Consider the following 26,435-nt stretch of genomic DNA (forward strand, 5'->3'; position numbering starts at 1 on the left):
CCGAGCAACATAAAGGAAAACATACAGCTACACTTTATACAACAGCAAAAGAAATTATTAGACATGATACAACTAGGAACTTATGCCATTAAAAGGGAAGGTGCATTATGTTGCTACAATTTTGTTGAATGTCTTGAATATTTAAGTATCTCCATCAACATGTTTATTTTCTTTCATATTTGCAGGGGCTAAAAGATTACTAAAGCAATTTACTTTCATTGTTCCACAAATCTCTCACTGCAAAGCAAAGTAGAATTCTTTTAAAAAACAGAATATGGGGAAAATATTTCAACAGTGCACTATTACTGGAAACTTATATAAGGATACAAGTAATGACTTCTCTAGTTCAGGATCATCCGGCAACATCAGAAAACTAAAGCAGCATAGGTAAGAGGGTTGGGTACATTTTGATCTTCTCTAATAAGCAAAAGCAAATAGGGGAATTCCAAAGCAAAGCATGTCCTTCATTTTTCTAATCCTAAAGTTAAAAGCAAGGAAGAAATGCATCAGTCTCCGTTCTGATAAACCCTCTCCTGGTCTGTCTTTTTGATTTTTAAATACCACTCCAAGTTAGCTTAATATGTACTTGCATGCAGTTTTTAACCCCAGTTCTAATTTCAGTTAAACTGATACAAACATCTGGAACAATTTTAGTGAAGTAGAGTTGCTGCAAAGATACATTCAAATCAGAGAATAGCTGACTGAAAAAGGCCAAAATACATTTGGGTATCTTTAGTTTTGGGGTTAGATTGCAGAATAATGTTTTTAAAATCCTTTCTACTATTTGCAATAAAAGGATCAAAACTTTGCAGAATTTGATTGGAACTGCTAGAAAGTGCTTTTGAGCTTTTGCCTAACAGCTTGAAAGGCATTAAGTTTTAGTCTCAGTTTATCCTGTCACAGTAAAAGGCCTAAGTGACTTAAATCTCTGTTGTATGAGACTAATCCTTTCATTAGGTCTCAGCTGCATGTTTCCGCACCTAATAAAGTCTGGTATGAAACAGTTTTTCTAGGAAATTTGAAAGAAGAAATGTGAATAGATTTCTTCAAAACAAGTAATTTCAATCACAGTTGTAGTTAATTAGGAAGGAACCAAACTCCTCTATCAATGTGGGTTTTGCTGTTAGTTATTCCTCTGATCTTCCTGACTGCCTGCTGGCATAACATCCTGAACACTTTGCATTTACAATCCTCATATCCAAAGACCTACTTAAAAAGCATCGATATGGATTAGCAAGAAAACAAAGACATTTAAGCCAGGAATTGAGCTACGTGTTTTTGTGCAAGTGTACAAATGCATTATACCCCCAGACATAAGAAGTAAGTACAGCTTTAGTTTTATATCAGGGCTGTATCAGAGACTGCTCTGACACTCAGAGCTGCCAGAAACCTGGCATCCAGCTGTAAAAACTCTTTACACCTCCCCTTTTGGCCAGCATTATCTACATGCATGATACAAAGTGTTATAGAGAATCTAGCCAGTTGTGCCGTACTAAGGGATCCTGTCAATTATAACAGTACTATAAATGGTTTATATAAAATTAGTTTTACCAAATACACTGGAGGAGAAGGCTACTTCATTCATCTTTGTTGCACACAGGCTTTCAAAAGCAGGAATACTATTAAGCTGTTTGTTTTGCTATTTTATATATATATTATATATAATATATATTATATATATATATTTATGTAATTACAAAGAGTGATTATATATATCACTTTAGCCAAAAATGTTTCTGAAGTTCAATATAAGAAGCTTTTAGATTAAATTTATGACATTTATTATTTTAAACAAGAAATAAATAGAAAATGCAGAACAAACCCAGAAACTATTCATGACTTTGCATTTATTTGGGGAAATTTTCCATCAAAGAAAATTGAGGTAAATTTTAAAAGGTTAGTACATTTTCTTGAGACATAGCTTCATGGTATGAAATTGCAAATTGCACCATTGATGAGGCATTTTGTGGCTAGCAAGATTCCTTTTGACAACTTTCTCACCTTGTAGCATTAGTTCTGGATTTTTTTTCCTCATTGACTTTATATTTCTTTATCACTCACTTATCTCTTTTCCCCAGCCCAACTCTGCTCTTTTGTTTCACTCAGAGCAGCTTTTTTTCCTCTCCAGTTTTCAGTTCACCAAATAAAAGGACCACCAAATTGTGGTTCACATCATTCTCACATTTGTTCATAATATGAGTAGCTCGCACTGGTTCATTCCCAACCTGAGTGATTAACACTTAACTGGAATGCAGAGGTGCTATGGTGTTTATCTCTAATTATGTATGTATCAGTGAGCTTTTGTCTGTGGCTTCTACTTCTGGGGCAGCCTTCAAAAAAGGATGATGATGAGAGTTGCCAGTGGTAGCTTTTCATAGAAACTGCACTAATATTGGCTGCTCCCTGTATGTTTAAACACTATGGTGAAGTAAGCCATTATGGTATCTGTATCCTTAGTCAAAATTTCATTCCTCAGTTGTCTTCTCTTATTTTCATTTGGATGCTGGGATGCAGAGCCAAACTGTACCTCTGGATTAAAGTAGCTGTTAGCAGTCTTAACAATCTCTGTAGAATTCAAACCAGCCACCTTTACTACAAATAGAGTACCACAGTATAGCCACATGCTACAAGTGAAGCCCTAAGATAACATATTGTGCCATACACATGAATATTTAGCTCTTGAATGAGGGCTGCTACATTTTAAAATGAGCATTAAATTAAATATTAGTAATGCAATTTGAATAAGATGATTAGCTTAATGGGTCTAGTCCTATTTCTGCAATAGGCTGGAAGAAATTGCTCAAGTGATGTAACAACACTGTGCACTGTAATTTAGTATCCATTTATCTTGCTCTAGCAAGGCAACAAATATTTTTAAGAGAAATAAAAGTACTTAATGCAGTATATGTTAGTCTTTAAACTGTCTTTCTGTAATATTTAGGGCCTTGTTTATTTTTATATTTTATGATTATTTCTATAAAATGTCAATTATTTGTATCACACTCCCACTATTTGTGCAACAACAGTAAGTATTTTGACGCATAATTCAAAGTAGAGTGAATGCCTTTATGGTTGAGATCACAGTAGGTTTTTAAGCCCGCCAAACAACCATGATTTCAAGCCCCACACCAAGACTTGGATAGAAACCCAGAAGTGATACTGCAATGCAGTATTAGAGATAATACTGCATTTGATGTTCAGTCTTTAGGGTGAAATGATAAGTTTGTGTTTGCTTCATTAACCTTGAGTAGTGGTTTTGTGGAAATTAGTCAAAATGATGATTTTAAAAAAGAACATATAATAACCCTATTTCCTGGTCAGCTGTCATTTCTCCTCCTACTCAGTATTCAAAAATTCTCTTACAAGCTGTTAGTGAGCACACAGTAGTTGTTCTTTTACACATCTGATAGGTATGTCCCTATTTTGGGAAGTACTCAGAGATGAGGATAAATGTATCAGGTCACATTCTGGTTTTTCACTTCTAACACTCTCTCTAGGCTGTAGAGGTTTTAAGAAAAAAATGTGCACTGAAGTGACTGTTCGAAGAGTTCTGGCGATCTGGGGCATGGCAGTATAAGTCCCGGCATCTTTGAAATTGGTAAAACATGTAGCACTGTGTTGATAAATAGGAAAGCTTGTAACACCATCCACCAACTCTTGCATAAGGATACAAAGGATAAAGATTCCTGAATTTTCCATCTACTCATTTTACATGAGTGGAAGACTGGAAAATCAATTAACATGTATATGGGTACCTAGTTAGATTTTGCCCTCGTCCCTAAAGTACCTGGATGCTTCATACAGATCTTGTTCTTAATCTGCTGTCTGCTCAGTTTCCACCACCTGCTTATTTGCCTAAGTATGGCATGGAATGCTTCTATTCAGTTAAATAGTTTAAGGCATAGTGGATAGATAATTTCTAAGGAAATTTATATTTGGAACTACAGTTGTACAGTGGAACTACTCCTTGTAGTAGCTGTTAGTGAAAAAATGTATTTTCTGAAATTTTCTGAAATTTTGAATTAGGAAGGATATCTACAAATATTGGCTGTTAAATGTTTTCCAAAAAATGACTGTTCTTGTAAATTCTGATGAAAAGCTTCTCTGTAGGAATATGTGCTCAATCTTTGGTTTCTGTATATAACCTTGAAATAAGTACTACTGCTGATTGTGACTTAATTGTTGGTCTTGACCTGCTCTGTTTTTGCGCTCATTCATAAAGTTCTGCAATGACCAATTGATGTCTTCAGTATTTATTAAAAGGTCAGAGATTTGTCCTGAGATGATGTTTCCCTTGCAGAATAATGTGTATTGTGCTCGGGAGCACAGAGTTCAGGGGCAGTGGCAGAAACAGTGCTTTAAGCAATAAAAACTAGTTTTATAATGGGAATTGTAATCCAGTTTCCCATGAAACTATCAAATATCTATTTACCCTGTGCTAGCCTATAAGGTTTTACAATTAGGAAAATATTTTTTTTCTGGCTGGATTAAAAGAAAATGCAACTAAACAAATGACAAGAATAAGTGACAGGTTGGAGAGGAGAGGATTAAGCAGAGAGAGGGAACTAAAAAAGGTAGTTGGAAATTGGTCTGCTGTTTGCAGCATGAACAATACCTTTAGAAATATTAGGTATCAGTACCTTCACTTAGAGAAACAGAAATTTAAAGTATGGCCTAGACATTGAGGAATTACAAAACCAGCATGGTGTCTCTGGTGAAATAAGGCAGACATTTCAGTTTTCTAAAATTTCCAGAAAGTAGTTGTAAATGTTTTAGAATTATTTAATAACATAATGATGGGTATGTAAATAATATTTTTTTGTTTGCCCCATTTATAAATACATGTATTAAATGAAAGCACCATGGATTTTTTCCTTGATTTCTATGTAATACAAAGGATAGTACAGGATCTTACAATAAGTATATCATAGACCTACTTTTTAAGTATTTTTAATATTCCCTAAAAGATATATTAAAAACCATATGAAGATATTATATTATGTGTTAAAGCTAAAGATAAAAAAATGTAAATTTTATCTCTAATTATATATCAGCTATTATAATTTACTGAATTTCAGAGAATCTGGGGCTAAACATTTTAGGTCAGAAGCTTTTTTATGAGTTTTCCTCTGTCACTCACAAAAATGCTTCAATTCCTTTAGAATGAACATTTTAAGAATAGAACGTAGATTGTAAGGATCTATGTAAGAATCACTTTCAACAACATTTCCAATTTTAAAATTGTTATAATTTTAGACTTGAGACTTTTTAAGAATTTTTTGTTAAATAAACTCTATGCCTATGTGTTTTTTATTATAGGATGTTTGGGATCAGTGTTTGAGTTATTTATACTCCTCTTTGCACATTTCATAAAGCCTTTAATTGTTGATATTAATGAGATTTATACAATGGGACTAGTCACATTTTTTCATTAATAGTTAATGAAATTAAAGTGATATTTTAATTATAGATATGTCTGTCTTTCTCCACTGTTTGTTTGTTTTTTCCCTGCCCAGAAGATCAAAGTTAAAGTAAAAGCTTTCATCCTAAATTTTTTAAATTTTATTCATATTCAATTATTTTTTTGGCAGTTTGAAGCCAAGCTTTTGGGCTTAGTAGATATTGCAAACTTCTCTGTGTGGTGCAATAACACTCACTTAAGCTCCCAAGCTTTCACAGAGAAATTCAGCATTTGCAGAAATGATTGAGTTGAATCATGACTTGAGAAGTTATTAAGGTGGAGCTTGAAAAAAATTATTTCTGTTATGTTTATTCCCCAGTTTGGCCAAGAACCAAATTATTTCATGCCCTCTTGTACAGTCATTTATGCACAAGTTTTCTTATTGTGCTTATATATTTCTTAGAAAACTGAAATTTGCTTTCTTTCCTTTTGGAGTGGCCTGTAATAAACATCTTCTCCAGAGGACCCTCACTCCTGAAGTCTTACCAGGGCTCCAGTTCAAGGGGTACATCAAGCTTTCTGTATGACTTTTTCACTTTAATACAGAGCCAAGCCAATTTCATGTGTAATATTGACTATATCTTTGATAAACAGTGTTAGGCATCCAATTATATAATTATGAGTGATTACAACCACCATAGTAAATATATCTGAAGCCATTTACTTCCCATAAACTGTATTAAAGCTGAAAATCAACATTGCTACTAAAACCAATGAATATGCAGTGCTGGATTTTGCTAGCTGCTCTGAAGAAAAAAGTTGTGGCAAAGCAGTGAGTTTTTAATTTGCCCCTTCTGTGTTTCACCATACTCAGATATTTATTTTAGCAGTAACATGAAAAATAAAAGCAAAATACGTGCAAAAAATAAGTAGAAGCAATGAAAAGGATATCAATAATACTTTTATATTATTATTCTCTCTCTCTCTCTCTCTCTATATATATATATATAGATATTATTATTCTATATTATTGTTTGAAGATATTACTGGATGCCGTATATCATTGCTAAATTTTACAATTGCAGAAGACAGATCCTCTATGATATAATAAGAAAAGCATCAGTGAGCTGTTACACAAATCAGAGTTATCACTTTCCTAAATTTGTAGCTCAGACTATATTTTCAGAAAAGTTCTTATATAGGGACTAAATGCAGGCCATTATTTTCATACCCAATAAATAATCAAAATGCTCACAAAGAGCTAAATGAGTAAAATTTTCTTGAAAATCTGAAGGAAAGGTGAAGATACCTAACAATTTGAAAAAAATTACAGGGTTAAAACTGTGGGCACCTTTGTAAAGAAAGGCAGTGTGATTCTTGGTAACTGGCAACTGGTAATTCTAGGTACTCTGGAGAATTCACATTTCCCTTCTTCTCCCTACTGAAAGTTACAGTAATGTTAAAGGTGAAATGAGCTTTATGCATGGAACTAACTGGAAAATTCATCAGGTTTTTGCTTGCTCTTCTCTCACTTGCTTAAACTTCTCAATGACTCTAGGACTGTAGCCCTGAGAGCCTAAAGTTTATCAAAATAGTTTTGATTTGACCATCACTGATTGAAGGCTGATACACTTGGCAAAACTAAAACAGATTTTAACTTGATTCAATCCTAGCAAAATTTTCCTTTCTACACTGCTGTTACATAATAACATTATTAATTTGCTGATAGTATTGGTAGCACAGAACAAACAGACTCAAAAACCTTTCATTTTAGTTTTGGGTTTGTTTTTGGTTTTTTTTTTTTCTTGTTTGGTTTTTTTTTTAGTCTTTTTTTTTTCTTCTGTAATATATATATGATATGTCCCTACAGGTAATAATGAGCTTTCTTAACAATTCTTCAATCCATTTTGAAAAGTTTCCTTTATAGATAATATCTCAGAGGTAGAATGTTAACTTTGATTGCTGATCTTAGTTCAGCATCGCAGCACCGGTGTTTTATTCTCACAAAAAGTAAAACAATATCAAACTCCAACAAATATATGCATGAAGGTCTCTATACCCCCTAAAATACTGAAAGGAAAGCTGAATTTACCATTGCAGAATTTGGAAAAAGCATTTTGAGGTGATGCAAGGTACCTCTTCAGCCAGAGGTTCTGCTTACCCTTTTTGTTGCACTTCAGAAAAGCTAGTTAGGTAGATTTAATGGAACTGTCAGTCCTGTAGTGACAAAAGGTTTCTATTTAGCATTAACACTTTAAAATAAGACCCTATTTTTTCCCAGCAAATAGACCTGGGCTGAGTGGTTCAACTCACTGCCCTGATCTCTAAAATTTCTTATGTTTATCCTGGGTACCAGGACAAAAAATGTAACTTCAAAGAATAAATATGCCATTACCATAAAGATTAGGACTGAAGTTAGTAGGAAAATACTTCAGTTTTAAAATACCTGCATGTTATTTTGCTCTTATAATTGTTTGCAAAATGTACATTATAATATATTGTGTATCTAAAAAAAAAAAGACTTGCTGATCATTAAAAGGGTGATGTGTTCAACTAAGTCACAAAAAAGCATGTATTTGTAAAGCCTTTATCAAATATGTAGCTATTGAATATTTTCAAACATTTCAGATCCAGATAAAAACATAAAAGCTTTTCAGTTATTCAAAAACCTTAGAAATTAAACTTAACTTTTTTGGGATGTTTGGTTTACAAGTCTTTTGTTTTAGATAAAGACCATAAATAAATGGTGTATAAACACAATTTTGAAAGTTATGTTAATCAAGGGAAAGTTGTTTTGTAATAACTGTGTGTCAAGATAACTGTGTTTCTCTGCAAAGCACAGTATCAGAAACAAGGCTAGAAAAGCCATCTTTTTGGCTCTTGCCCACATTCTGACTTTACTCAAGCCTTGTAGGGCCAACTATCTTTAACTGTTCTTGACAAAAACAAGTCAACATTTGCAATCAGCTTGTCATGGGCAATCTGACAGGGAACATTGGGTCCAGTCCAAGAATGAGAAATTATTTGTATAATTGCATTCCTTTAAATTAAAAATAAGACACATGTCCCAGTACTATGCACACTAAATTAATCCTATGCAGAAATAAAGCACATGCAAGCTGCTACCCTGAGCACTGTACTAGATCTGTTGCATGCAGAAATGGGTGCAATTAAAACCTCAGTGTGTGAATCTCTCACTGACTACCTTAGATGTAGAAATAGCTTGGCATCTGAGCTGAAATAAAAACACACTTCGATAAAATGTTACAAATGGAAAAATCCTTGCGTAATACTATATTTCAATGCATATGCTAGATATGTTCTCTTCTGCATCATCAAATTAACTGATGTAGGGGCAACCAGCATTTCTAATGTAATGCCAGGAACTGCTGTTGTGCACCCTCAAGATATTTTTATCTGTCACATGGCCAGAGAGTAAAAGAAAGTTCCTTTTAGGCAGTCAATAAAGCAGGTTTTATCTATGAACTTTCAAACATCACATGAGGATGATTAAAAATAAAATCCAGCATGAAATTGAGAGATCTGTAAGTGTTAAATATGCATGCAATATGGAGAGAAATTATTTTAATAATAAAATTAAGAATACTGTCAGTGCTGGTTTAATATATTTGATTAATCTTATCAACACCTTCAAGCAGCTGTTGAACTCATCATTAATAATATTCATTAAATATGCTTTGTCACATTGTGCTTGTTTAACAGTCGTTGTCTATAGATAAAGAACTGAGAGAAAATATTAAATGGGTTGCAAATTGGAATAGGCTGTCAGGCCCCCCAGCTAAGGTGTCTTAAATCAGTAGGATTATGTCTCAGTTATCTTTTTTAATATCCTCACATGGAACCACATCCCTAAATGATGGGTATTTGAAGAGGTACTGCTTAAACCCATGGGTCTGACATCGCTGCAGTGGCACACAAGGTGCAGGATTCCTGATACTCTGCTGCTGCAGTCTGTGTTAGGGGCCAGCTCCAGCAGGATGCTGACTGCAATCAATGAAACAGGCAGATGTGCTGAGCTCCTGTTGGGAGGCAGCACACTTCCATACTGATTGTGGTGTTCCACAGGGCAGGGGAAGAGGAGTTGGCATTGTCCTAAAGGAAAAAGCTGGTATTAACCCTTGAATAAAGCAGACTTCTATCTCCCCTAGTCACTAACCTAGAAGAAAGCGTACAGGATAAATCTATAATTTTTATAAGGAAATATGAAATTAAAAATGGCAGAAGAAAAATTGAGAAGAAAATGTTGTCTTTTGCATGACCTGGCTAAGGAAATGTTAGCAATAAACTTTCACTTTTGAGATGAGACAATTTTTCAGTAATGTTACCTGGCTACTGAAAGTCACTGAAAGAATTCAACACAGTGTGAAAAAAATTTCTCTCTTAGAAGATCTGATTTTTTCATATCTTTAGTGATGAGAATGAAGTGCTCAATAATGTGTATCAGGGATGCTCTGGTTAGTTGCCAGTGCAGTTGCATTTATCTTCTAGTGTAAGACAATTGATTAGCTGTTCTAAAACTTAGTAGCCCATGGCAACTTTATTTAGCATTAAGTTGGTTTGGATGATTGTAATCCACAGCAAAATAAGCATTAGAATTTTTTTTTCTTCTAAACTCAAACAATTTTCTATGAAAAATCTACCAAAGAACACCAGGCAGCTGCCTAACAGCCAGGTGAATTGTTCTCTATTACAGGAAAACACTGATTTCTTCATAATAAAATGTGTAGCAACATGGACTTTATACCATGTAGGACATCAGTAATGATATTCAGAAAAGGTGTTCCATCAAAAAATATCTAGGTTGCAATTTCAACCATCTTGTATGTGTAATATAAAATTATTTCCTAATGCATGAATAAGTGTATCTAAGTTATGTAAAATTCAGTGTCTAAAACTTGACATCATACTGAACCATTGAAGAAAGAATAAGAATACATAAAAGTAGCATAGAAGCCTCTTAGTATAATAAAAGATATGTAAAATACCCGCATAGGAGAGGAAAAATAAAAGAAGTATGGTATCTAACTCATTAGTTGTTAAAAAGTTGCAGAGGGTATTGCTCAAATGCTTTCTCAAGCACGGTATCAGTCCATTCAAATACTCAGAAAAATGAATAAATGTATTCAAATACCAGTTAGCTCTACAGAGAACTCTTGACTGAGCTCTACTGGGAAAAAAAAACAAAACAAAAAAAAAAAAAAAAAAAAAACAAAACAAGAAAAAAAAACAACAGCAAAACACTTTCAACAGAAACGGTATTTAAAAGAGGTGGGATCAAGGACAGGCTACAAGAGAGAAATACCAAAACACTGCCCAGGCATGCTGGGATGTTTTTGTAAAAGGAAAAGCTGAGATAGATTTGAAACTCTTGGGATACCATGGGTAACAAAAAGAATTTGTGTTGCTAGTATGTTATCAGTAAAAGAATGAACAAGTATAACTTGAGTCTGCTGTGGAGTGGGGAGAGTGATTTAGTGACAGTGAATGCAGATAAAGTTGAGGTACTTTAAACATTCACTGCTTCAGTCTGGGAAAGGTTTGAATCTTGAGGTTGTGAAAAAGAACACAGACAGTGATCTGTTGAGACATTTGAGTCCAGGTGTGTCCAGGATAAAACATACTGGATTGTACCATCAGGAGCTTTGCCAGTAAATTGAGGAAAGTGATACTCCCCCTTTACTCAGTGCTCAGTTGACCATACCTGGAATAGTGAATCCAACTTTGGAACCCTAATACAAGAGAAATTCTGATAAACTTGAATGAGGCTAGCAGAGGCCAAGATGGATGTGGCCTTGGTGCTCATGTCCTTTGTGGAGTGATTGAGGAAATTGGCCTTGGCTGTGAGCCTAGACTAGAGACAGCTCCAAGTGACTTAGTCTTTCAATAGGTGTGAGGAAATTACCTGGAGACAGAGGCAGGTCTTCTATTGAGGTGCATGGCAAAAGAATGACAGAGGATATTTTAAACTGGTATAAAGAAGAAACAGTTTCAATATGAGGGTACTGGAAAAGGTTGCCCAGAGAGGCTCCATCCTGGAATCCAACTGGATCAGTCCTAAGCAACCTACTCTGAATTCTGTGTTGCACCTTCTTTTGGCAGAAGACTGGACTGGATGACCTCCCAGTTTTCCTCCTGACCTAAATGCTTCTGGATTCTATGAAAATACGATGGTTATAAAAGACCAATCTAAAAAAAGGATTCTTTGCTATACTGGAATGGTAAAATGCTATATATTAGAGTATGTTCCATGCTAACAGAATTATTTCTGAAAGCAAATAAATCTGAGTGATTGCTATTTAATGATTCCCATGTGAAACAAAGCATTACTTGTTATATAGGTTGTCCCAGTTTCTAAAAAACAAGATACAAACAAAGGGTGAAGTCCAAGAGAAGAGTAAGTTACAATCTATACTAGGTTATGAGGCTATACCTGGTTAATAATAAATTTTAGAGATATGTTAGTTGAATCTAATCAGATATATTATATCCTGCAGAAATGTCTTTTTTTTCCCATTGGTAACTTTATGTAGCTCTCACAAGTATTCAGGATCATGAAGATCAGAATCCCTTATGGGCACCTAAAAAAAATGAATCAAGCTAGAGTCTGATTTCACTTCTTTAGAAGTTTGAAAAGTGGAAGTTTTTTTTGTTTTGAGGAGGAAATAAAACATTTGTCGCATATTACATGCAGCACCAGTTAAACACAAATAATACTCAGTTAAGCTTTGCTTTTTTGAAATATTGATGCACAGACTCTTTATGACTGACTAGTAGTAGCACCTGAGTAAGAGCTACAAATATCACAACAAAGTTCAATGTGAGACTGGCAAATGATATTTTTTTTCTGTTTGAAAAAAACATGAGTTTAGCAGCCACTGAACTTGCTTAACCATGCCTCCTGTATTATTTCTTTATCATTTATTTGGCAGTTCTATTTTCTATATAAAATTCGGGAAGGCTGAGGGCTGAAGTTGACACAAGAGTTGAATCCTACCTTTGTGTTCTTTTATGTTCTTTTAACCCTATATCAAGAGAAGGAAACAGTTTGGACACTTTTGCCACAGATGTCTCTAACCCCATTCTGGCACTTCAGGGTCATGTGTGACCTCTGTAAGACAAGAAGTCTTTTCTCTGGAAATTATTGTTTATTATGACAGGAGAGAGACACGTAAACAATTGAATTACCAACGGTGTCGTCTTGGATCTGATCCGTGGTCTGAGATGCTCATATCAGAAAAATCCCTATTAAGTACAATTTCTATTAAAGGTAGTTTTACAGAACTGTCCGCTGTAATATCATTTTATATTCACACTCTCTTATCCATTTTTTAGACTTGATCATGTTGGGGATTTTTTGTGGCATTTTTATATATATGCACACTGGGAAATGTTACAACTTTGGTGTACTGCACTGGAAAAGAAAAGAGGATAGTACGAAAATGCAGTAGAGAAGGATGTTTTGGAACTGTGAGCTTTTCCAGAATAATACATCTTTTGAGGTAAAAAACTCACTGTATTAGTCAATCAGCTCATTAGGAGCCCCTGTAATTTGCTATTCAGTTCAAACTTCCTGTGATTGAATGTATTTAATAAGAAAAGTGCTCTATTATTTATTTAATAAGAAAAGTGTTGTGAACTATAGGATATCAGTTTGCATTCTCTGATGGGGTAGGAATTAATTTTGGCAGCTCCTCAAAGTGGTTCTTAAACTTTTTGGAAGGAGAAATGCACTTTCATAACATATATTATAACATATACATATAATTGGAAATCAACTCTTTAATTTGATGTAAAACTTCAGGTCACTAATTTCTCTTGCAGTAACTCAACCTCAGCATGCTCTTCATAGCTGTGATAACTTAGTTAAATCTGATATTTTATTGTCTGTGGAATCTACGGGGGAACCCCCTCACCCCCCCCCGCCCCGCTTCAACACTTAGATAATCTACTTTCCACGTAATAATCTAGATTAAATGTGTAGATTTGCTTCTCCATCATTTCAAGAAAAAGTTGGCATCTTTCTTCAGATATTCCTCAGAAGGTGGAAATAAAGTCCTTTATTTTTTTTTATTTACAGAAAAATTATCCCAAGGTGAAAAGGGATTAAGAATAAAATTTTATTTAAAAGGGAAACAATTCAATCAATTCCCATGAAACAGGGACAAATGCTCTTGCACATTCAAATACTAAAGAGATTATGTTTGAAATTCAAGCAGCCACACACAATGTATTTGTCTGGCTAATAATTATGTTTTGCATATGTCGAGTTCTGCTGAGACAATGCTACTGGTAATTCTGCTACTGCAGGATCTGCTTTTTTTTTACAAATGAGGTCAAAAGACGATCAAAAATGAATGTAAATAGATCTGCGTGGTAGCCTTGCCTACCCATCAGCTAGGAAGAAGAGTGGTCTGTGAACCATGCATTCCTTCCTCTTTTCCGCTCTTTAAATAACCGTGAGCACAGGAGGGGGAAGCCACCCACACACAGCTCCTGATCTACAAACATCACACAAATCAGACACTAATTCTGCTTGTAGCGGCAGCAGAAGTGAGTAGTTTTTAATTAACTTTTTAGGCATTTGGGAGTGGTCCTTAGATCCTACTTCTAATCCTGACACGAGAAGGGATTTGCAAGTTTCAGGATAAAGAGGAACACCAGGTTTTATTACAGTTTTTTTGGTCATCCACAAACAGTATTCAAACTCTTCTTTATCTCAAAAACTACAAAACTTTTCTTTAAAACTCTGTGGGTAAAACACTAAATATGCTTCTGTGCATTAGGTGCCCATATTTTTGTTGCTATAAACAATCAGTGTAATTTATAGAAAGGCTAAGGGTGTTCTGCAAAGGATGCTCTGAACAGCGACCCAGCATGGACTGGCTCGGGATTGACATTATACATAGGTTTCACACTAGTTACTGAGCTGCTCTGTTAATCCACAGAGAAGACTCAGATGCTGATTTATAGATACCTGGTTTTGCACTTCAAGGCTGCTACTACTCTCTCACATAATATGGTTATGTTGTCCATGACCCCAGAAATAGTCCTTCTGGGAAGAGTTGTTCTTTCAGTTGGATAGACTTCGGTGTTAAATTGATTCCTGGTATATTTTATCACGCAAAAATAACACTGGGCACTTAAAACAGAAAAAAATGCAACACATTTCTTTCTTTTATTGTCATTATTTTAAATGGCAGGGACTTTAGGTTCTTTCTTTCTTGACACTTTTTTAGCAAGTAGACAGAATTGCAACAGTATTTTACCTCAACTGCCATGAAAATAGGATTTATAGACTACTGAGTTTAATGTTCTTTTGAAAGTATAAAAAGAAATGCCATAAACATGCAAAATACTAATGAGATTATCTGGCAATTTTTTCCAGAGAGGAAGGAGTAAAGCAGATTGACATAAATGCGTTTTGAAAGGAGGAAATTTGCAAGCTATTTTCAGAGATCAACTTGCATTGATTTGAATGAAAATCAGAAAAGAATGCTCTAAGAAATAATCTCAAAAAGGTACAGACTCCAAAGTCTGACAACAGCTGGGAATAAGTGCTTTAGCACATGCATGTTAGTGATGAAACACATTTACATGATGATTAACAGCTCTTCAAGAAGCCTAGGTATAAGACAAAGACAAAACCCCCAAACATTGTCCTTGTTCTGAAGTTGTCTCTGCCTGTCTAACCTGTGGATAAAAATGGAGGAAAGTTTTGTCTGTGATTTGCATGTTTATTTCATAATTTGCTATCTTTTTATGCAGCAATAGAGATTCAGCTAATACTAGTTAGCAAAGGTATATTGTACAAGCAGTGCTCCAATGTGTTACAAAAATTAAACTTAGCAATTTAATTCTATGAAAGCTGTTGGTGTGCAAGCTAATTCCTCTGTCTGTAGGCATTGATATCTTGCTCTCAGGCCTTTAGCAGTGTTTCTGGCCACAGGAACAACCAGTTGCCAAATAGTCCTGTGCATTTCCTCAAAAAAAGGCCAAGATTTCACAAGCTGGTACTGTCAAGGATTAATATTCAGATGTTGCGATAAATCCTAATTTCCAAGTATTTAAAGTAAATTCTTGTTCTGTTTCTCTGAACTGACTCTTTAGGCAAGACCTTCTGGTTTCTGCTGCAGTCTAATTTGGCAAATCCAGAGTTTTAAATGAGGTAATGTGTTATTATGGAGGAACAAGGACAGGAAAGCAAGAAATTTCACCATGTATTCAAGTACTGAATGCAGCTGTGATTTCTGGCCTAAGCTTTCTTCTGGTCATTTCCACTCACTATCAGTAATGAAACAGTTAATAATGTGGACACTTAAATACCATCTTTAGGTTTTTTATGATATGATGGCTCCTTGTTAACAAATAAGGCAGAATATATTCTTTGTGTGGATAACACTAAATTGCTACAATTGAAGGCAGTATCAAAACTAGGTATAATTAGATCTATAATTGGAAGCCAGTTAATGAAACAAAAAAAGAAAAGACCTTCCCCCTTTACAGTGTTTACTCTGATTTTTTTCTCAGATTGAATTTTGGTATTCTTTGTGGTGATCTTTCCTGATGAGACTTCACTGTGATTTCAGTATTCAAGAATTAACAAAGTGAGAAATTAAAAGGCTATATTGAGAAAGCTGGTGAGTAAGCTTAAAATTGCATTTTGTGACTAGTTATGGCTATAATTCTGCTTTCAGAATAAAATTTTAGTGTAATTTCCAAGAAATTATTCAAGTATGCATGTTATTGCCTTTTAAAAAATCCCAGTATACTAGACTAAAAAGTTCAAGCTGTACAAAATCATAAGGCAAATAGTTCCCACCTCAGAGATGTGAACTTTCAGAGTTGCAGACAATGTGAAATGAGTAAGTAACTATAGAGCCACAATACCTCACTGCCATTGCCATTTATCTGCTCTGCTTGGATTGAGGTTCACAGCTCCAGTTCTGATTGCTTTTGAGATATGCAGTTTCCAGAGTCAATTAGCAATTTCTATAGTCAGCTCTGTCTTGCTACTCTGAATCCTATACTGCCTGATTAAGCTTTTTCCATACTTAGCTTGGAAGAGCATGGACTGCCTAGCACACAGACTGACTCATACACGAAGCCAAGCATGTAGGAAACACTTTAAAACTGGACTTGAAAGCACTAACATAATCTAACCCACACCACTGTCCTCTTCCCATTGCTTGGAACCAGAGGGAACAGCACTCATGTCAACACTGGTGTTACTCGAAGTGCCATGTTTTGAAGTTTGTTTCATATCAAATATGCAAAAGGCTGCTATTAGAAAAGCAGTGGCTCTTCCCCTGTGTCTATTGCAAGGTATGATTGTCTGATTTACTCTCAGCATCTCTTTTTGATATATGGGCCAATTTGGTGGAGAAGGGAAAGAACGAATCAATAACATGAATTAGGAGTATGCAATGACTCTCTTATCATAATGTAACATTAGAAAGGATGCACGATAAAGATGGAAAAAGGACACAATAAATCATGTGAAACAACACCAAAAATAGACTGACAGCATCTGTTCTTTTTGTCTCATAACCCAAAATCAAAATAGCTTTCACTACAACTAAAACGAGCATATTCAAAGCAGATAAAAAATTTTGTCAGCAATGCCTAATTAAAAAATGAAGCTCTTTTGAGGATGTGTATCACATCATAACCTTATATTACCATTTCACTCTAGAATGTGTCACCTTTCTTACTGCTACGGCATACTTTTTGAAAGTCTGCAATATTTTTTTCTTTTTTAGCTTAGAGTAGGGAAATTTGGGCCCCTTGATTGGTGTAAATTGCCCCTGTGACATTCTGAATCCTGACATTAAATTATCCTGTGGAAGTGCAGTGTAAGAAGAGTTAGTTCCGTCTTAACACTGTACTGAAATGAAAGACTCCTGAACCAGTAGCCTGCAGGTTTTTATTTATGCCATAGAGGAACTCTAAACTGTCAGAATGAATTTTTCCAAATTAAGAATTTTTTTCCTGTTAAAGATGCAGTGCCTATAATAACAGCAATTTTACTCTTCATTATTTATTAAAATTATATATATATATTCATACCTTTCTGACTCTAAACACTGAGAAAGGGAATAATTTAGAAGTCAATTTAAATGTTGTTCTATTTATTCAGATACGATCTCTTTCTAGAAAAGTTCCCTCCTTATTTAAAATCAATTCCTCTTTACCTGGAAATAAAAAGGAATATATTGGAAAGTCAAGGAGTTGAAAAATAAGATTGAAATTGACCTATAAATAAGATTTCTTAGGATATCTAAGAGGTGCTTTATCATAATCATTAGATATCCTACATGAAATGTCAATCAGAAGTGACCCACAGGTCTGAGCATAGAAGCATATCTGAATGGGGATGGGTAAATGAGATATTTGGATCACTGAGGTATTGTCTCACTGCTGACGGTTCTCCTTGCTGTAAAATCAGTAGTATTGAATGGGGCAAGAAATGGATTTTTCTTGACAAGTATTAAAGCCTAAGGTAGAAACACAGCACTACAGACACAAGAATGGATATCCTCATTCGTTTCCAAGACTCCAACACCTTCAGTTATAGTCTGGATTTCATCTAAGGGGTATTTTAAGAATGCCTGGAAAAAAGCCCTGCATTAAGAAAGGGTTTTTTGATAGGTTTTTTTGGGGGGGAAACACTTTCTTTATCAAAATGCAGACAGATAGTATTTCTTCTGTCAAGGGGTCCTACTCCAGTAGGATATCTGAGAGATTGGATTAATGGGCCTATCTCAACAGTTCTGGATAAGGCACTGAAACTATGGTCAAGACTGAAGTTGCTGACCCTCATGCTAGACAAATCGAAGGGGACTTGACACACATATAAGCAGCTTTCTTTTCAGTTGTATTTTTTATTGATTGGTAGGGTCACACAAACAGGTGGTAAAATGCCTATGCTGACTAAAGTCTAGATGATGAGCTTCTAAATGAAGTCCTGATCTTTCTATTTAAGAACTCTTAATACCATTTTTGCTTTATTTTATTACCATGTTCGCACAATTTTTATTTTCCTATCCTCAAAAAAAGAGCTGAAAAGGCCTTAAGATCTTACTTTGGAAATGTGCTTTGAAAATGCAAGCATGTTTAATTTGCAGTCAGTTGTGGCAAATTATTTTTTTTGAAACTGGTAAATGGCAAGTAGTTTGTGAGGTTTGTACACACTCTGCACATTGCTTGATCTTATCTTTGCTCAAACCTATAGTCTACCTTAGCTCTTCTCAACCTTAGAATATCTGACGGCTAAACTTAAATTTAAGCTGAGCTTAAATGATCCTACCTTCCGTTAATAGATATCTTAGACATATCCCATTATTGCCCACAAAGCATACAGTAAGAAATAAAAGTGTATTCTGTGTGGTACAATACTTTTTGATTATTATATATCCATTCTCAATTCCAAAATAATCATACTTTTTATCTCAAAAGTTTTACAGCTTTACCACCTCAAGCAATATTTTACATCTGTCAAGAATGATTTATGCAATAATGACTTAAACTGCAAAATGGAGTCCTCAAAGGAAGAGCTGTCAAATACTTTCACCATAAATAACTTTATTAAAATAAGAACTGATATCTTGTATAAACAATATCTTGCCTTCAAGTATAATTCAGATCATATAGATATAAGATTAGTGAAAAATAGTAAGGAATTTATGATATTGTTGCTTTGATATCAGAGTATAATTTTTTAATTAAGCAGATGCTAATGCTTAATGGGTAATCCTTGGAAAAAAAATCTGTTTCAGAATAATACTTCTTGTGACTTGTATTTATCTACTGCTCTTTTTAAAAAGGGATATTTACATTAAAAAAGAAATGTAATGTGTCTTTAATCCCATGAGTACATCCAGCTACAATTGTGGAGCTACTTGTGCTATCAGAACCTGTAAATTTGGACCTTTTGTTTTGGCACCATCTGCTCCCATTGACCATTTTTCTCTGTAATTAACTCTTTTGGTAGCTATGTAATTGCCTACCATGGCACTACTTGAAGAGGACAGAGGACTAGAACATTGTTTGGATTGTGTTAATACCTTTCTAAAAGAAAAAACAGTGAGGAGAAATTCAACCCAAAAGTAAGCTATATTCTGATTGAAGAACTCAAGGAGCAGCTAGTAAGGCTTTTAGCTGCAAAGGTTAAAAACTGCCGTGAAGGCAGCATTGGTGTGGTTGGGACAGGGCCTGCTGGGTGCCCAAGTCCAGGCCACCTAAACAATTACACAAAGCTATCACAAGCATTCAATGCTTCCCTGCACCCTCCCCGCACTGCACAGTGAAAAGGGAAACAGGCTCCATCCAGGTTACTCATTTATAAAACCATCATACATAGAAGTTTTTTTTTCCTTTGACCACTCTACCTTTTGTCTGTCATGTTTAAGGCAGTGTAGATTCAAGCAATTGCCATTTTTTGAATATCAACTTGCAACATATTTTTTTCTCATCCTTCTGTCCCATCTTCTTTGAGTGAGTAATTTGGCCAAAAATTAAAGCAGTGAACAGACAGCAGCTTTCAGTCTTCTATCATCACAATGTTTGAAACTCGAGATCCTGCACTTTCATCTAGAAAAGTGGACTACAGACCAGTAGAGAACATCAGAATCCTAATTCCCATGTGTGTGTGCAATACCATTTTTCTATAGCAAGAATTTTCTTTTAAGCTGAGCTTCAAAGCTGTGACATTTTAGAATTATATGAGGCGGTACTTAGAATCAAAAAGAAAAAGCATTATTTATAGAGTGATTCCCTTTCTGATATCTGCGTTGCTAGAATTCTGATGACAGATTAGCTTTAAAAGTGATCCCACTGACATTTGCTTGACTTCAAAATATTAGAATAATTTTTAATATACTCAGTGGCTTATGTAGAGTAAATGATAGTGTAATGTGGAATAAGGTTTTATTTGCAATTCACTGGGCTTTTAGTCAGGAGTGTGTAATATGGTCTTCAGAACCTCTTGTCAGTGGAACTTCAAGCAATTCACATCTTCTTGAGGTGCCTTCCTCCTCCATATGCTTAGTATTACGTTAAATATTATACAATGGCTTGCCATGAAATAAAATGTCAAATTAAACTTTTGAGCAGTGGATAATTCATTGGAGTAACTTGGGTTACTCACATGTAGAAAGTTACATTTCTGACTGTGCTAGAATTGACCTCTGAAAATTGAAAATTGCTGAAATTGACCTCAAGTCTCATACTCAGAACACAAATGCAAAACAAGCCACTAACCAGGCACTAAACTTTCACATTTTTAGAAAACTCTTGAAATTTACTTTGTTTCACAACCTGGAGGAAGACCTTGTTATGTATCACTATTCTGTATATTGTCACAATATACAGACTATGTTATATATAGGTATATGAATATATGCTATATATTGAAAAATCAAATTTGAAACTTTGAAAAAGTGAAGACGAAAAGTGAGGTATATCTTTTTGAGATATTTAGAATAACTATAGAATATGTTTACTAACATTCATTACATTCATCACATTCATCATATGGGTAGTTTCAATTTCATGAGACCACATAGATGTAAGGCTTTCTATCACATTCAAGAAATTGAACATTATGTGGAACAAACCAAAAACTCTGTATATACAATCAAGCTGACAGATAGCCAGGCATTTGAGTGTCAGACCTATCTTATATTTTGACAATTTTTGCCTGATTCACCTGTTTAAATTTAGCAGATCATACAGTTCACATGCTCAAATTTGGACAAGTAAAATATAGAGGCAATTAAAGTAACTATTCACAGAAGTGAAGTTACTGAAAACCCTTATGCATAAGATTGTTTACAGTGAATAATCGGTAACCTGGCGTTCAAAATTATTTGTGAAAAATATGGCAATTTTTATGAACAGTATTTCTTTGCTATGTCTCAAACAGATTATGGTGTGTTGCATGATTTCAGAATTCAGCATTTTAGAAAAGGATCGATCTATCTATCTATCATCTATCTTCCTCTGGTAATTGACAGATAAGCAGTACTTTTAAAGGCCTTTTCCTCCCTCCTAATGTTTTGGGAGATTTTAGGACATTTAAACTACCACATCTGCAAACAGTGCTCCAGGCTGATGGCTGTGAAAGTTAGCAATAACATTCTCCTTTTGAAATATTATTTTTAATACAAGCCAAGTTAACACAAATGCAGGGTAGATGTGTAAAAGACATACAGTGTCAGGTCTCCTGAGAAATCTATGACCAAGGCACAGCCACAAAAAATCTTAACCGAAGTCTGCTCCAGACCACCAAACCAGATCTAAGAATAAAGGGCTCTGCTGAGAATCTGCTAGAAAGAATATGCTTAAATATTGGTAGCGTGGGTGCAATGGTTGGCCTGAGTCCTATCTGAATTATACCAGCCTAAGCTAAAAATAATATTAGTTAAGTCTCTCCAAGATAACAACAGAATTATTGAGAACAGGATTTAACTCTGTGACTTTAAAATGAGAGAGCACATTGCATGTGATTCTAAAATTGATGTAAACAACACACTGGCACTTCTCCAGAACTAATTTAAGCTCAGCATTTGAATATGAATTTCCTTTTCCTTCTCCCAAGAGTGTACACAGCAAGAGATAAAATAAGGTACATCACAATTATCAATTACTTGAATTCATTTGAAAGGTAGGTGCATTCTGTAGATATACAGATAACCCTGGGTAATTTAAAAAAACCAAAAAACTAACAAACAACAAAACTCTACATATAACTATTATGCATCTTATTACCTCTCATGTGTGTGCATTTTTAAATCTGCAAATACATTTATTCAGTTTTGGCTTTTAACAGGGAAAAAAGTATCAGCAGATTCAGCCATTCTGCATGTATTGACTCTCTACTGGATAAGAGGGAATAGTTCATAGTCTGGGCAAACCCAAACTTTGACTCTGAAAATACTAGGACAATATCAGTAGCTCAATTGCAGGTACTTCACAGTATCCCAGCTCTGAAAAAGATTTGTCCCTTTCTTTATAAGCTAATGCTTTCTTTATGATGGGCTGTTTTTTTCTACTTTTTACTTTGTGGTAAAATACTGCATTTAAATCAAGGTAAGGTTCCTCTGTGCTGATTACTTTAAGTGATTTACATCTTCTGTAAACCAACCGAGAACTTCTGTTTCAGAGTTGCAAACACTGTGCTGGCTTCATTCAGCTGGTAGAGTGAGTGTGCTGTGACATACTCCATACACCCACTACTCTCAGGGCAGATTCCCTTACTGATACACACAAATGTATTTCACTGGACTTCAGAGAAATTACAACACCTCCAGCAAAGGGGCTGGCCAGTACAACATACACACTTCTTTTACCAATCAACTGCTAACCAAACACGCAAAAAGTTTTGAAAATAAAACCAGACTTTACCATCTTTGTGATAATAGGTGACTTCTACTTTCCGCTCCTCTGAACCCAGCAGGGCTTGAGCAATTTGGGCAATATGATGTCTTTTGGTCTCTGGCCCATGAAGGAAATCACAGGTGCAAGGTTTCTGCATGACATCTGGCCTGGAGAACCCGGTCATCTCACAGAACCCATCATTGCAGTAGATGATAGCACAATTCTGCACTCTAGCATTAGCAATGATGAATTTTTTATCTGCAATAAAAGAAAGTGATGCATTTTTTAGTGCTCTTTCAACATTTCTTATAGGCTCAATCGCAGAGATGACTGCTGAACAAACCTTCTTTTCACAGAATGCCTGAAATACAGAGATTTTCAGTCATTTAATGAAGACTTTTAAAGAAACTTCAATTAGTTTAGAATACATTAAAGATGAATATAATTCTTTCTTTAAGGAAATAAAACCACACCATGCAAGTCTCTGTAAATCTCCTTTTCACTTCAAAATTTTGTATGTTTCAGGCTTTACTGAAGCCCAAGTGATGAGTGCCGTCCCGTCAGTCACAACTCCAGGAAAGTCCCTGAAAAGTTAGTGGCTTCTTTTGGGGAAACGTAGAGCCTCGGGAAGGGGGTTCTACTTAAGTGAAGGGATTCCTGATGTAAGGTCCATCTCAATCTACTCTGTACGGTTTTTCATTGAGGTGAATGACAGTAAATTTATACTCAGTATTTTAATAAATCTATCTAGAAAGTAACAGAAGAAAAGAAAGTTCCTATAAACAAAAAAGGGGGTACATGAAACGATTGTTATGTTGGAAACATTTTGCAAATTTCACTGAAGTTCTGTGCTTCCATCCATCCTCCTTTCACAACCTCTCATCTCAAAGACATGTATAAAAGTTTTCAACTCTTATTACTTGGTTTCTGTTTACCTTTTAACAGACTATTCCCATTGTAATTATAAATGTGCGACTGTGATACACTTACTGCTAATAACATTAATTTTTAGCTACTCAAATTCACAAGAAGATTGCTTGCTTTATAAAAGATTTCTTACATGACACCAGTAAACAGTCCAAGTCTTCAAAATTTTAAATATGTCCGTCTTCGAACACAGCATTTGGAGATTTCATTTTTACTTTTTCTGCTTTCAATCATGTTGAACTTTCACTATCACTTGCCTATTTAGTAGCTAGTGCATTATTACTGTTAAAAAATCTACACTTCACTGCATAAAAACTTGGAGTAGCAACACCAGCTTAGCATATAGATAAATTAGAAGTAGCACTGTCTTCATTTTTTTCTCAAAAAATATAAATATTACACATGCTAATATGGTTTTAAGTATATGGAAGTATAAGAACTGGAATTACTTGTAAGGGTTCACACCACACTGATACTAAAATTATGCTAAATATTTAAATCAATGTACATATATCAAAGTACTGCTTCTAAATTAAATTCATTTTAAGCATCAAGTGATCCTTCTTACAGCTAATAGGAAACCAGAATTCTGGCCAGGAAAAAACACTTCAGCTTCAGCCTCCTCGACAGGTAGTAAACTGCTGCACTGGAAAAGATCTCACAGACTCTCTCTGAGGATGCATTTGCATTGGTTTGATAGATATTTTAGACTTACATAAACGAAAGAGAGAAATTTGACAGCTATATTACATGCAGTCATGACAACAAGGTAAGAGAGTATTTCCTCTTTAATAACTCTTCTGCATATTTTCTGTTTCCTCTAAATCAAAGTCTGAAGTTCTGCTTTATTTTGAAAAGGCAATTATTATTAACAGTATTAACAATCATAATAATAAATCTAGCCTATTTTTTAGACATTGCAAAGACAGCAAGATTCTACATTCTGCTTTTAGAACCATCCCACTGTTTCAGAAGAAGGTAAGAGATATAACTTCCATAGCTGTACAATATGGATACGGTCAACGATAAAAACTATTCCTTGAACTAGGGTGGGAAAATAGCCCCAACCCTCCTCCCAAAAAAAACCCCAAACCCAAACAAGCCCACTATCCAATAATTCAAGTTGGTAATCTGTATTCTAGATCAAAAGCATTGCTACTTCTGCCAGGGATCCCCCCCTTACCTCCGGGGTTTTCTTTGCAAGCTACAAACTTAAAAATAGTCTGGAGCTGCTGTCCATTTAGTCACAAGCAGAATAAAACTACTATAGCAAAATAGATAGAAAGCGAGAACTTACTTTGCCCTTCAAATTTTCGTATGATTGTACCCAAAAATGTATTTTGTGGTGCCACATGACCTCTGCGAACAGGCATGTTTGTACAGGTCTTCGGTTTTCTGTGCACAATGACTTCTCCAAGGATCTCCTACACGGCTCCAGCCCAAAGCACCGAGCCAGCTACCCTTTGTGACAAATCATCGTCCTCTGGAGCTCGGAAATCTCTTCCCATTAGCACCACTTCTAGAGACACGCTTTTCCTATTGGAGTCAGATTCATCCCCCAGTTTCTTTCTTTTTCTTTCTTTCTCTCCTTGCTTTCTTTTCTATTTTTTTTTCCTGGAGGAGCTCGGACGCTATTGTCTGGGGCGGGTAGGGGTGGGGTAAGCAGGAGGAGGTGGCGGGTGGGGAAAGATTACAAGGGTAATCGATCTCTAGCACCAAACATCGCCAATTTTCCAAAGCAAATGGCTGTGACCCGGCAGTTTCCGACGCTGTAGTGGTGGTTTGAGGGCTGGAAGACTAATGTTTCTCCGCTGCCAGAGGGAGTGACGTTCCCCCCCCTCCGGGCTTCACCACGGCGCGCAGCAGCTCGGATTACTCAAGCGTGGTTTAGCAAGAGCCAGCCAATAAATCTCTTCAAAACTCGGCGACAAACAGCGGCATCAGGAATAAGCTACACCCCAGCAGCACCGCGACGTGCCACATCCCCCACCGCGGCGGCTGCAGGGGTCAGCGGGGACCGAGGGCTATGGCGGCGGGGGGGCCCCGCCACCTCCGGTAGCCCCGGCGTCCCCGCCCTCCCGGCACCGCCGGCCCCTTCCCGGCCCCAGAGCGTGGCCCGCCGGGCAGCCCCGGGCGCTGGCAGGGCCGGGGGAGGGAGGGAAGTTGGTACACGCCCCGTCTGGGGCGGGGGGCGGCGCGAGTAGGGGTCCATGTTGAGCGGTGGGGGAGCGGGGGAAGGGACCACCGGAGCCCTCGGCATCCTTCCTCTCGCCGGTGGAAGGGATTGCCTCCTCCTACGCAGCGTGACCCAGGCGAGGGTTTCCCCTCGCCACACGACCCCCTCCGGGGAGGAAGGGGGATTCCCCCGGCGCCGAACGCTGTCCCCGGGTTGCCGAGCGGGTGCCAGCCTCCTGTCGGGGCCGAGCGAGCGGCGCGGAGGGCGCGCCGGGTCCCGCGGGTGCGGGGGCTGAGCTCGGCAGGGAGCCCTCGCCCGGCCCGCGGCGGCACCGAGCGGGTGCCGAGGCCGCCCCGTTGCTGAGCCGCTGCCCGGGGCCGCGCTCCGCCCCGGGGCCGGGGCCGCGTCGGGGCGCGACGCCCGCTCGGAGCTGGCCGTGGTGCTGGGGCCGCCTCGCCGGCGCGCACGGAGGCGCCGCTGCCCGCGCTCGGGCCCGGGGAGCGCCAGCCTCCCCCCGCCTGGCTCCTCTCAGCT

The 26,435-nt window shown here is 36.5% G+C and overlaps 1 protein-coding gene across 2 annotated transcripts in view; it reads right to left on the reverse strand.

The window, feature by feature from the left end:
- KCNH7 (potassium voltage-gated channel subfamily H member 7) overlaps positions 1-25,884 on the reverse strand; it is a 211,240-nt gene extending 185,356 nt beyond the window's left edge. The window contains exons 1-2 of one of the 2 annotated variants that reach the window (XM_068195687.1): positions 25,023-25,884; positions 22,826-23,056 (exon numbers count right to left, since the gene is read on the reverse strand). In XM_068195687.1, the coding sequence (XP_068051788.1) occupies positions 22,826-23,056; positions 25,023-25,098 (307 nt within the window). In that variant the 5' untranslated portion in view covers positions 25,099-25,884. The remainder of the gene's footprint in view (positions 1-22,825; positions 23,057-25,022) is intronic. The other variant, XM_068195688.1, reaches the window with a different exon arrangement.
- Positions 25,885-26,435: the final 551 nt, after the last annotated feature.

Source organism: Anomalospiza imberbis, chromosome 7 (assembly GCF_031753505.1).
Source record: "Anomalospiza imberbis isolate Cuckoo-Finch-1a 21T00152 chromosome 7, ASM3175350v1, whole genome shotgun sequence".
In the NCBI taxonomy this organism is placed as follows: Eukaryota; Metazoa; Chordata; class Aves; order Passeriformes; family Viduidae; genus Anomalospiza; species Anomalospiza imberbis.